The following is a 15,576-nucleotide window of genomic DNA, read 5'->3' on the forward strand; positions in this document are numbered from 1 at the left end:
TGCTTCACCTGGACACACACACACACACACACCTGTATTAACTGGTATATAGGTACGTATGATGCTTCACCTGATCACACACACCTGTATTAACTGGTATATAGGTACGTATGCTGCTTCACCTGGACACACACACACACCTGTATTGACTGGTATATAGGTACGTATGCTGCTTCACCTGGACACACACACACACCTGTATTACCTGGTATATAGGTACGTATGCTGCTTCACCTGACCTGTATTAACTGGTATATAGGTACGTATGCTGCTTCACCTGGACACACACACACACCTGTATTACCTGGTATATAGGTACGTATGCTGCTTCACCTGGACCTGGACACACACACACCTGTATTAACTGGTATATAGGTACGTATGCTGCTTCACCTGACACACACACACTGTATTAACTGGTATATAGGTACGTATGCTGCTTCACCTGGACACACACACACCTGTATTAACTGGTATATAGGTACGTATGCTGCTTCACCTGGACACACACACACACCTGTATTACCTGGTATATAGGTACGTATGCTGCTTCACCTGATCACACACACCTGTATTAACTGGTATATAGGTACGTATGCTGCTTCACCTGGACACACACACACCTGTATTAACTGGTATATAGGTACGTATGCTGCTTCACCTGGACACACACACACACCTGTATTACCTGGTATATAGGTACGTATGCTGCTTCACCTGAACACACACCTGTATTAACTGGTATATAGGTACGTATGCTGCTTCACCTGGACACACACACACACCTGTATTAACTGGTATATAGGTACGTATGCTGCTTCACCTGGACACACACACCTGTATTACCTGGTATATAGGTACGTAAGCTGCTTCACCTGGACACACACACACACACCTGTATTACCTGGTATATAGGTACGTATGCTGCTTCACCTGGACACACACACACACCTGTATTAACTGGTATATAGGTACGTAGGCTGCTTCACCTGGACACACACACACACACCACCTGTATTACATGGTATATAGGTACGTATGCTGCTTCACCTGGACACACACACACACACCTGTATTACCTGGTATATAGGTACGTATGCTGCTTCACCTGGACACACACACACACTTGTATTACCTGGTATATAGGTACGTATGCTGCTTCACCTGGACACACACACACCTGTATTACCTGGTATATAGGTACGTATGCTGCTTCACCTGGACACACACACACACCTGTATTACCTGGTATATAGGTACGTATGCTGCTTCACCTGGACACACACACACCTGTATTACCTGGTATATAGGTACGTATGCTGCTTCACCTGGACACACACACACCTGTATTAACTGGTATATAGGTACGTATGCTGCTTCACCTGGACACACACACCTGTATTAACTGGTATATAGGTACGTATGCTGCTTCACCTGAACACACACACACACCTGTATTAACTGGTATATATGTACGTATGCTGCTTCACCTGGACACACACACACACACACCTGTATTACCTGGTATATAGGTACGTATGCTGCTTCACCTGGACACACACACACACACCTGTATTACCTGGTATATAGGTACGTATGCTGCTTCACCTGGACACACACACACACTTGTATTAACTGGTATATAGGTACGTATGCTGCTTCACCTGGACACACACACACCTGTATTACCTGGTATATAGGTACGTATGCTGCTTCACCTGGACACACACACACCTGTATTACCTGGTATATAGGTACGTATGCTGCTTCACCTGGACACACACACACACACACCTGTATTAACTGGTATATAGGTACGTATGCTGCTTCACCTGGACACACACACACACACACACCTGTATTAACTGGTATATAGGTACGTATGCTGCTTCACCTGATCACACACACCTGTATTAACTGGTATATAGGTACGTATGCTGCTTCACCTGGACACACACACACCTGTATTAACTGGTATATAGGTACGTATGCTGCTTCACCTGGACACACACACACACCTGTATTAACTGGTATATAGGTACGTATGCTGCTTCACCTGGACACACACCTGTATTAACTGGTATATAGGTACGTATGCTGCTTCACCTGGACACACACACCTGTATTAACTGGTATATAGGTACGTATGCTGCTTCACCTGGACACACACACACCTGTATTAACTGGTATATAGGTACGTATGCTGCTTCACCTGAACACACACACACACACACCTGTATTAACTGGTATATAGGTACGTATGCTGCTTCACCTGGACACACACACCTGTATTAACTGGTATATAGGTACGTATGCTGCTTCACCTGGACACACACACACACCTGTATTAACTGGTATATAGGTACGTATGCTGCTTCACCTGATCACACACACACTGTATTAACTGGTATATAGGTACGTATGCTGCTTCACCTGGACACACACACACACACACACCTGTATTAACTGGTATATAGGTACGTATGATGCTTCACCTGATCACACACACCTGTATTACCTGGTATATAGGTACGTATGCTGCTTCACCTGGACACACACACCTGTATTACCTGGTATATAGGTACGTATGCTGCTTCACCTGGACACACACACACACACACACACACACCTGTATTAACTGGTATATAGGTACGTATGCTGCTTCACCTGACCACACACACCTGTATTAACTGGTATATAGGTACGTATGCTGCTTCACCTGGACACACACACACACCTGTATTAACTGGTATATAGGTACGTATGCTGCTTCACCTGGACACACACACACACCTGTATTACCTGGTATATAGGTACGTATGCTGCTTCACCTGATCACACACACCTGTATTAACTGGTATATAGGTACGTATGCTGCTTCACCTGGACACACACACACCTGTATTAACTGGTATATAGGTACGTATGCTGCTTCACCTGGACACACACACACCTGTATTACCTGGTATATAGGTACGTATGCTGCTTCACCTGAACACACACCTGTATTAACTGGTATATAGGTACGTATGCTGCTTCACCTGGACACACACACACACCTGTATTAACTGGTATATAGGTACGTATGCTGCTTCACCTGGACACACACACCTGTATTACCTGGTATATAGGTACGTAAGCTGCTTCACCTGGACACACACACACACCTGTATTACCTGGTATATAGGTACGTATGCTGCTTCACCTGGACACACACACACACCTGTATTAACTGGTATATAGGTACGTAAGCTGCTTCACCTGGACACACACACACACACCTGTATTACCTGGTATATAGGTACGTATGCTGCTTCACCTGGACACACACACACCTGTATTAACTGGTATATAGGTACGTATGCTGCTTCACCTGGACACACACACACCTGTATTACCTGGTATATAGGTACGTATGCTGCTTCACCTGGACACACACACCTGTATTACCTGGTATATAGGTACGTATGCTGCTTCACCTGGACACACACACACACCTGTATTAACTGGTATATAGGTACGTATGCTGCTTCACCTGGACACACACACACCTGTATTACACTGGTATATAGGTACGTATGCTGCTTCACCTGGACACACACACACTGTATTACCTGGTATATAGGTACGTATGCTGCTTCACCTGGACACACACACACCTGTATTAACTGGTATATAGGTACGTATGCTGCTTCACCTGGACACACACACACCTGTATTAACTGGTATATAGGTACGTATGCTGCTTCACCTGGACACACACACACACCTGTATTACCTGGTATATAGGTACGTATGCTGCTTCACCTGGACACACACACACCTGTATTAACTGGTATATAGGTACGTATGCTGCTTCACCTGGACACACACACACACTGTATTAACTGGTATATAGGTACGTATGCTGCTTCACCTGGACACACACACCTGTATTAACTGGTATATAGGTACGTATGCTGCTTCACCTGGACACACACACACACCTGTATTAACTGGTATATAGGTACGTATGCTGCTTCACCTGACACACACACACCTGTATTAACTGGTATATAGGTACGTATGCTGCTTCACCTGGACACACACACACACACCTGTATTAACTGGTATATAGGTACGTATGCTGCTTCACCTGGACACACACACACACCTGTATTACCTGGTATATAGGTACGTATGCTGCTTCACCTGGACACACACACCTGTATTACCTGGTATATAGGTACGTATGCTGCTTCACCTGGACACACACACACACACACACACACACCTGTATTAACTGGTATATAGGTACGTATGCTGCTTCACCTGACCACACACACCTGTATTAACTGGTATATAGGTACGTATGCTGCTTCACCTGGACACACACACACACCTGTATTAACTGGTATATAGGTACGTATGCTGCTTCACCTGGACACACACACACACCTGTATTACCTGGTATATAGGTACGTATGCTGCTTCACCTGATCACACACACCTGTATTAACTGGTATATAGGTACGTATGCTGCTTCACCTGGACACACACACACCTGTATTAACTGGTATATAGGTACGTATGCTGCTTCACCTGGACACACACACACACCTGTATTACCTGGTATATAGGTACGTATGCTGCTTCACCTGAACACACACCTGTATTAACTGGTATATAGGTACGTATGCTGCTTCACCTGGACACACACACACACACCTGTATTAACTGGTATATAGGTACGTATGCTGCTTCACCTGGACACACACACCTGTATTACCTGGTATATAGGTACGTAAGCTGCTTCACCTGGACACACACACACACACCTGTATTACCTGGTATATAGGTACGTATGCTGCTTCACCTGGACACACACACACACCTGTATTAACTGGTATATAGGTACGTAGGCTGCTTCACCTGGACACACACACACACACCTGTATTACATGGTATATAGGTACGTATGCTGCTTCACCTGGACACACACACACCTGTATTAACTGGTATATAGGTACGTATGCTGCTTCACCTGGACACACACACCTGTATTACCTGGTATATAGGTACGTAAGCTGCTTCACCTGGACACACACACCTGTATTACCTGGTATATAGGTACGTATGCTGCTTCACCTGGACACACACACACACCTGTATTAACTGGTATATAGGTACGTAGGCTGCTTCACCTGGACACACACACACACCTGTATTACATGGTATATAGGTACGTATGCTGCTTCACCTGGACACACACACACCTGTATTAACTGGTATATAGGTACGTATGCTGCTTCAACTGGACACACACACACACCTGTATTAACTGGTATATAGGTACGTATGCTGCTTCACCTGATCACACACACCTGTATTAACTGGTATATAGGTACGTATGCTGCTTCACCTGGACACACACACACACCTGTATTACCTGGTATATAGGTACGTATGCTGCTTCACCTGGACACACACACACCTGTATTAACTGGTATATAGGTACGTATGCTGCTTCACCTGAACACACACACACACCTGTATTAACTGGTATATAGGTACGTATGCTGCTTCACCTGGACACACACACACACCTGTATTACCTGGTATATAGGTACGTATGCTGCTTCACCTGGACACACACACACACACCTGTATTACCTGGTATATAGGTACGTATGCTGCTTCACCTGGACACACACACACACCTGAATTACATGGTATATAGGTACATATGCTGCTTCACCTGGACACACACACACCTGTATTAACTGGTATATAGGTACGTATGCTGCTTCACCTGGACACACACACCTGTATTAACTGGTATATAGGTACGTATGCTGCTTCACCTGGACACACACACACACCTGTATTACCTGGTATATAGGTACGTATGCTGCTTCACCTGGACACACACACACACACCTGTATTAACTGGTATATAGGTACGTATGCTGCTTCACCTGGACACACACACACACACACCTGTATTAACTGGTATATAGGTACGTATGCTGCTTCACCTGGACACACACACACCTGTATTACCTGGTATATAGGTACGTATGCTGCTTCACCTGGACACACACACCTGTATTACATGGTATATAGGTACATATGCTGCTTCACCTGGACACACACACACCTGTATTAACTGGTATATAGGTACGTATGCTGCTTCACCTGGACACACACACACACACACACACCTGTATTACCTGGTATATAGGTACGTATGCTGCTTCACCTGGACACACACACACACACACCTGTATTAACTGGTATATAGGTACGTATGCTGCTTCACCTGGACACACACACACCTGTATTAACTGGTATATAGGTACGTATGCTGCTTCACCTGGACACACACACACACACCTGTATTAACTGGTATATAGGTACGTATGCTGCTTCACCTGGACACACACACCTGTATTAACTGGTATATAGGTACGTATGCTGCTTCACCTGATCACACACACCTGTATTAACTGGTATATAGGTACGTATGCTGCTTCACCTGGACACACACACACACCTGTATTAACTGGTATATAGGTACGTATGCTGCTTCACCTGGACACACACACACACACACACCTGTATTACCTGGTATATAGGTACGTATGCTGCTTCACCTGAACACACACCTGAATTAACTGGTATATAGGTACGTATGCTGCTTCACCTGGACACACACACACACCTGTATTAACTGGTATATAGGTACGTATGCTGCTTCACCTGGACACACACACACACACACACACCTGTATTACCTGGTATATAGGTACGTATGCTGCTTCACCTGGACACACACACACACCTGTATTAACTGGTATATAGGTACGTATGCTGCTTCACCTGGACACACACACACACACACACACACCTGTATTACCTGGTATATAGGTACGTATGCTGCTTCACCTGAACACACACACCTGTATTAACTGGTATATAGGGGCGTATGCTGCTTCACCTGGACACACACACCTGTATTAACTGGTATATAGGTACGTATGCTGCTTCACCTGAACACACACCTGTATTAACTGGTATATAGGTACGTATGCTGCTTCACCTGGACACACACACACACCTGTATTAACTGGTATATAGGTACGTATGCTGCTTCACCTGGACACACACACACACACACCTGTATTAACTGGTATATAGGTACGTATGCTGCTTCACCTGAACACACACCTGTATTAACTGGTATATAGGTACGTATGCTGCTTCACCTGGACACACACACACCTGTATTACCTGGTATATAGGTACGTATGCTGCTTCACCTGGACACACACACACCTGTATATAGGTACGTATGCTGCTTCACCTGGACACACACACACACACACACACCTGTATTACCTGGTATATAGGTACGTAAGCTGCTTCACCTGGACACACACACACACCTGTATTACCTGGTATATAGGTACGTATGCTGCTTCACCTGGACACACACACACACCTGTATTAACTGGTATATAGGTACGTATGCTGCTTCACCTGGACACACACACACTGTATTACCTGGTATATAGGTACGTATGCTGCTTCACCTGGACACACACACACACACCTGTATTACCTGGTATATAGGTACGTATGCTACTTCACCTTGACACACACACACCTGTATTACCTGGTATATAGGTACGTATGCTGCTTCACCTGGACACACACACACACCTGCATTAACTGGTATATAGGTACGTATGCTGCTTCACCTGGACACACACACCTGTATTAACTGGTATATAGGTACGTATGCTGCTTCACCTGAACACACACACCTGTATTAACTGGTATATAGGTACGTATGCTGCTTCACCTGGACACACACACTCACCTGTATTACCTGGTATATAGGTACGTATGCTGCTTCACCTGGACACACACCTGTATTAACTGGTATATATGTACGTATGCTGCTTCACCTGGACACACACCTGTATTAACTGGTATATATGTACGTATGCTGCTTCACCTGGACACACACACACCTGTATTAACTGGTATATAGGTACGTATGCTGCTTCACCTGGACACACACACACACCTGTATTAACTGGTATATAGGTACGTATGCTGCTTCACCTGGACACACACACATCTGTATTAACTGGTATATAGGTACGTATGCTGCTTCACCTGAACACACACACACACCTGTATTAACTGGTATATAGGTACGTATGCTGCTTCACCTGGACACACACACACACCTGTATTACCTGGTATATAGGTACGTATGCTGCTTCACCTGGACACACACACACACACCTGTATTACCTGGTATATAGGTACGTATGCTGCTTCACCTGGACACACAAACACCTGTATTACCTGGTATATAGGTACGTATGCTGCTTCACCTGGACACACACACACCTGTATTAACTGGTATATAGGTACGTATGCTGCTTCACCTGGACACACACACACCTGTATTAACTGGTATATATGTACGTATGCTGCTTCACCTGGACACACACACACCTGTATTAACTGGTATATAGGTACGTATGCTGCTTCACCTGGACACACACACACACCTGTATTAACTGGTATATAGGTACATATGCTGCTTCACCTGATCACACACACCTGTATTAACTGGTATATAGGTATGTATGCTGCTTCACCTGGACACACACACACCTGTATTAACTGGTATATAGGTACGTATGCTGCTTCACCTGGACACACACCTGTATTAACTGGTATATAGGTACGTATGCTGCTTCAACTGGACACACACACACACCTGTATTAACTGGTATATAGGTACGTATGCTGCTTCACCTGGACACACACACACACACCTGTATTAACTGGTATATAGGTACGTATGCTGCTTCACCTGATCACACACACCTGTATTAACTGGTATATAGGTACGTATGCTGCTTCACCTGGACACACACACACCTGTATTACCTGGTATATAGGTACGTAGGCTGCTTCACCTGGACACACACACACACCTGTATTACATGGTATATAGGTACGTATGCTGCTACCTGGACACACACACACCTGTATTACCTGGTATATAGGTACGTATGCTGCTTCACCTGGACACACACACACACCTGTATTACATGGTATATAGGTACGTATGCTGCTTCACCTGGACACACACACACCTGTATTAACTGGTATATAGGTACGTATGCTGCTTCACCTGGACACACACACACACCTGTATTACCTGGTATATAGGTACGTATGCTGCTTCACCTGGACACACACACACACCTGTATTAACTGGTATATAGGTACGTATGCTGCTTCACTTGGACACACACACACCTGTATTAACTGGTATATAGATATGTATGCTGCTTCACCTGGACACACCTGTATTAACTGGTATACAGGTACGTATGCTGCTTCACCTGGACACACACACACCTGTATTAACTGGTATATAGGTATGTATGCTGCTTCACCTGGACACACCTGTATTAACTGGTATACAGGTACGTATGCTGCTTCACCTGGACACACACCTGTATTAACTGGTATATAGGTACGTATGCTGCTTCACCTGGACACACCTGTATTAACTGGTATACAGGTACGTATGCTGCTTCACCTGGACACACACCTGTATTAACTGGTATACAGGTACGTATGCTGCTTCACCTGGACACCCCTGTATTAACTGGTATATAGGTACGTATGCTGCTTCACCTGGACACACACCTGTATTAACTGGTATATAGGTACGTATGCTGCTTCACCTGGACACACACCTGTATTAACTGGTATATAGGTACGTATGCTGCTTCACCTGGACACTGTATTAACTGGTATACAGGGACGTGGTGTGAACGTTAATCTGTGTGAGTGTGTACCTTCTCAACATCTGCTTTCACAGCGTTTGTGTCGTTCTCAATTTTCTCCGCTTGCTGTGTGGCTTTCTCTGCTTCTCCCCACTCCTTGGCAAAACGCCTCTTAGTCTGCACACACACACACACACACACACACACACACACACACACACACACGAGACTTGGTTTAGTGAGGGATATAGGGGATCATCAACTGGATTCAGCCACGGGACGATTATTTCCTGAGCAGATGGACGGTCAGAGGCCATAACATATTTACAAATCATTTGTAGACTGCAAATTGACTAAAACAATCATTTCAAATCTGGCTCACATGTATATATGATCCTGTCTATTAGGAGTGGGAATACTGGGGAACACATTTATATATGATCCCGTCTCTCTACTAGGAGTGGGAATACTGGGGAACACATTTATATAAGATCCTGTCTCTCTATTAGGAGTGGGAATACTGGGGAACACATTTATATATGATCCCGTCTCTCTATTAGGAGTGGGAATACTGGGGAACACATTTATATAAGATCCTGTCTCTCTATTAGGAGTGGGAATACTGGGGAACACATTTATATATGATCCTGTCTCTCTACTAGGAGTGGGAATACTGGGGAACACATTTATATATGATCCTGTCTCTCTATTAGGAGTGGGAATACTGGGGAACACATTTATATAAGATCCTGTCTCTCTATTAGGAGTGGGAATACTGGGGAACACATTTATATATGATCCTGTCTCTCTATTAGGAGTGGGAATACTGGGGAACACATTTATATATGATCCTGTCTCTCTATTAGGAGTGGGAATACTGGGGAACACATTTATATATGATCCTGTCTCTCTATTAGGAGTGGGAATACTGGGGAACACATTTATATATGATCCTGTCTCTCTATTAGGAGTGGGAATACTGGGGAACACATTTATATATGATCCTGTCTCTCTATTAGGAGTGGGAATACATGTATATATGATCCCGTCTATAAGGAGTGGGAATACTGGGGAACACATTTATCTATGATCCTGTCTCTATTAGGAGTGGGAATACTGGGGAACACATTTATATATGATCCTGTCTCTATTAGGAGTGGGAATACTGGGGAACACATTTATATATGATCCTGTCTCTCTATTAGGAGTGGGAATACTGGGGAATACATTTATATATGATCCTGTCTCTATTAGGAGTGGGAATACTGGGGAACACATTTATATATGATCCTGTCTCTATTAGGAGTGGGAATACTGGGGAACACATTAATATATGATCCTGTCTCTATTAGGAGTGGGAATACTGGGGAACACATTTATATATGATCCTGTCTCTCTATTAGGAGTGGGAATACTGGGGAACACATTTATATATGATCCTGTCTCTCTATTAGGAGTGGGAATACTAGGGAACACATTTATATATGATCCTGTCTCTCTATTAGGAGTGGGAATACTGGGGAACACATTTATATATGATCCTGTCTCTCTATTAGGAGTGGGAATACTGGGGAACACATTTATATATGATCCTGTCTCTCTATTAGGAGTGGGAATACTGGGGAACACATTTATATATGATCCTGTCTCTCTATTAGGAGTGGGAATACTGGGGAACACATTTATATATGATCCTGTCTCTCTACTAGGAGTGGGAATACTGGGGAACACATTTATATATGATCCTGTCTCTCTACTAGGAGTGGGAATACTGGGGAACACATTTATATATGATCCCGTCTCTCTATTAGGAGTGGGAATACTGGGGAACACATTTATATATGATCCTGTCTCTCTATTAGGAGTGGGAATACTGGGGAACACATTTATATATGATCCCGTCTCTCTACTAGGAGTGGGAATACTGGGGAACACATTTATATATGATCCTGTCTCTCTATTAGGAGTGGGAATACTGGGGAACACATTTATACATGATCCCGTCTCTCTATTAGGAGTGGGAATACATTTATATATAATCCTGTCTCTCTACTAGGAGTGGGAATACTGGGGAACACATTTATATATGATCCTGTCTCTATTAGGAGTGGGAATACTGGGGAACACATTTATATATGATCCTGTCTCTCTATTAGGAGTGGGAATACTGGGGAACACATTTATATATGATCCTGTCTCTCTATTAGGAGTGGGAATACTGGGGAACACATTTATATATGATCCTGTCTCTGGGGGGGGGTGCCAATCAAAACCACCCGCGGGTCGACGGGTGGGAAACCGTGGGTTATAGGGGTTATAACATATTCACTCTCAATCACACAGAAACTCACATTCTCCAGCTGTTTGAAACTGATCTCTAAGTTCTGTTGAGCTTTTTTGGCATCGGCCAGGTACTGGGGGAGAGAGAGAGATTAGTTAGATGACAACATCAAAGTGAGTTCAACATGTCGGTGATGTTATCTCCCACCCTCCCTCTCTCCCTCCCTCTCATCTCTCCATCTCTCCCACCCTCCCCTCCCTCTCTCCCACCCTTCCTCCCACCCTCCATCTCTCCCTCCCTCCTCTCTCCCTCCCTCCCTCTCTCTCCTCTCTCCCCTCTCTCTCTCTCTCTCCCTCCCTCTCTCTCTCTCCCTCCCTCTCTCTCTCTCCCTCCCTCTCTCTCTCTCACTGTTTTGCGTTCTTGTTTGAGGTCCTGAAGGTATTTGGTGAGTTCTACACAGATTCCAGTCATCATGTTCTCTGCTATCAGCTCTCTCTGGCCCGCATAGTCATTCAGCTCATTCACAATGTCCTGGAATGACTGGTGATTGGTGAACCTGCAGGTGGAGGGGCAACAAGACCGAGGGGATAGAGAGAGATTAGTTAGATGACAACATAGCCACTCTCTAGCCACTTTAAACTATGCCACTTTGTTTACATACCCTACATTACTCATCTCATATGTATATACTGTACTCCATACCATCTACTGCATCTTGCCTATGGCGTTCTGTACCATCACTCATTCATATATCTTTAAGTACATATTCTTTATCCCTTTACACTTGTGTGTATAAGGTAGTAGTTTTGGAATTGTTAGATTACTCGTTGGTTATTACTGCATTGTCGGTACTAGCAGCACCAGCATTTCGCTACACTCGCACTAACATCTGCTAACCATGTGTATGTGACAAATAACATTTGATTTGAATGTGATTGGTTCACTTCCAGGAAACAGGGGTAAAGGGTTGTATGTTATTGGTTCACTTCCAGGAAACAGGGGTAAAGGGTTGTATGTTATTGGTTCACTTCCAGGAAACAGGGGTAAAGGGTTGTATGTTATTGGTTCACTTCCAGGAAACAGGGGTAAAGGGTTGTATGTTATTGGTTCACTTCCAGGAAACAGGGGTAAAGGGTTGTATGTTATTGGTTCACTTCCAGGAAACAGGGGTAAAGGGTTGTATGTTATTGGTTCACTTCCAGGAAGCAGGGGTAAAGGGTTGTATGTTATTGGTTCACTTCCAGGAAACAGGGGTAAAGGGTTGTATGTTATTGGTTCACTTCCAGGAAACAGGGGTAAAGGGTTGTATATTATTGGTTCACTTCCTGGAAACAGGGGTAAAGGGTTGCATGTGATTGGTTCACTTCCAGGAAACAGGGGTAAAGGGTTGTATGTGATTGGTTCACTTCCTGGAAACAGGGGTAAAGGGTTGCATGTGATTGGTTCACTTCCAGGAAACAGGGGTAAAGGGTTGCATGTGATTGGTGGGATAAAGAAATCTGTCTGTCTAATAAAGACAAACACGAGAGACAAAGGATAAGCACAGCATTCAACTGATAATCACTAACTGATTAGAGAGAGGACACAGACAGAGACAGAGAGACAGACACAGACAGAGAGAGACAGACAGACGCAGACAGAGAGGCAGACACAACTCACCCACACTCTTGCTCCTCCTTGCTGCCTCGTTTAAGGTATTTCTTGGAGAGGTTTCTGAGAGGAAGAGAGAATGTCAGGGTTACATTCTAACAACTAATTAAAATACACAGACACACTGCACAGACACAGACAGACAGACAAAAACAGACATAGACAGAGAGAGACACACACACACACACAAAGAGAGACAGACAGACAGAGCACACAGACAGACACACACAGAGAGACACACACACACACACACACAGACAGTCAGACAGAGACAGAGACCTGAGTTGCTTGGCGTAGTTCTGTTCTATCTCGGTCCGTTCTCTGACAAACTTCACATATCGGTCCACCAGATCCAGTCCTGACTGGGTGTGTTTATCAATACCATCATACTGGTCCTACAGACAGGAGATACAGAACAGGGTTAGATACTGGACTGATATAACACACTCCTCTATACAGTAGTAATATAACTACTAGTTACTGATACAACACACTCCTCTATACAGTAGTAATATAACTACTAGTTACTGATACACTCCTCTATACAGTAGTAATATAACTACTAGTTACTGATACACTCCTCTATACAGTAGTAATATAACTACTAGTTACTGATACACTCCTCTATACAGTAGTAATATAACTACTAGTTACTGATACAACACACTCCTCTATACAGTAGTAATATAACTACTAGTTACTGATACACTCCTCTATACAGTAGTAATATAACTACTAGTTACTGATACACTCCTCTATACAGTACAGTAGTAATATAACTACTAGTTACTGATACACTCCTCTATACAGTAGTAATATAACTACTAGTTACTGATACAACACACTCCTCTATACAGTAGTAATATAACTACTAGTTACTGATACAACACACTCCTCTATACAGTTGTAATATAACTACTAGTTACTGATACACTCCTCTATACAGTAGTAATATAACTACTAGTTACTGATATAACACACCTCTATACAGTAGTAATATAACTACTAGTTACTGATATAACACACTCCTCTATACAGTAGTAATATAACTACTAGTTACTGATACACTCCTCTATACAGTAGTAATATAACTACTAGTTACTGATACAACACACTCCTCTATACAGTAGTAATATAACTACTAGTTACAGGACAGGAACACTGCTCCTCTATACAGTAGTAATATAACTACTAGTTACTGATACACTCCTCTATACAGTAGTAATATAACTACTAGTTACAGGACAGGAACACTGCTCCTCTATACAGTAGTAATATAACTACTAGTTACTGATACACTCCTCTATACAGTAGTAATATAACTACTAGTTACAGGACAGGAACACTGCTCCTCTTACATCACTCCACCAGCCAGTTGTACAGGTATATCCTCTCCACTATGTATCCAACCCTGGTCTCTGTCTGACAGACGATTGGGTTGAGTTCACTCTCACACTCTGACTCACTCACTATGTAGGTATGTAGGGATCTCTGTGTCTGAAGTCCATGGTGACTGAGACACAGATAGACTCTCCTCAGAGAGACACAGATAGACCCTCCTCAGAGACACAGATATACCCTCCTCAGAGACACAGATATACCCTCCTCAGAGACACAGATATACCCTCCTCAGAGACACAGATATACCCTCCTCAGAGAGACACAGATATACCCTCCTCAGAGAGACACAGATAGACCCTCCTCAGAGAGACACAGATAGACCCTCCTCAGAGAGACACAGATAGACTCTCCTCAGAGAGACACAGATAGACTCTCCTCAGAGAGACACAGATAGACTCTCCTCAGAGAGACACAGATAGACTCTCCTCAGAGAGACAC

General features: G+C 43.7%; 1 protein-coding gene across 2 annotated transcripts in view; it reads right to left on the bottom strand.

Annotated features, from left to right (window-relative positions):
* Positions 1-15,576, bottom strand: part of LOC135559997 (cdc42-interacting protein 4 homolog) — a 54,509-nt gene that overhangs the window by 31,666 nt on the left and 7,267 nt on the right. For both annotated transcript variants that reach the window (XM_065000953.1, XM_065000954.1), the window contains exons 2-6: positions 14,017-14,132; positions 13,747-13,800; positions 12,496-12,643; positions 12,158-12,220; positions 9,879-9,983 (exon numbers count right to left, since the gene is read on the bottom strand). In XM_065000953.1, coding sequence (XP_064857025.1) covers positions 9,879-9,983; positions 12,158-12,220; positions 12,496-12,643; positions 13,747-13,800; positions 14,017-14,132 — 486 coding nt within the window. The remainder of the gene's footprint in view (positions 1-9,878; positions 9,984-12,157; positions 12,221-12,495; positions 12,644-13,746; positions 13,801-14,016; positions 14,133-15,576) is intronic.

This window comes from Oncorhynchus nerka, linkage group LG15 (genome assembly GCF_034236695.1).
Source record: "Oncorhynchus nerka isolate Pitt River linkage group LG15, Oner_Uvic_2.0, whole genome shotgun sequence".
Lineage (NCBI taxonomy): Eukaryota > Metazoa > Chordata > Actinopteri > Salmoniformes > Salmonidae > Oncorhynchus > Oncorhynchus nerka.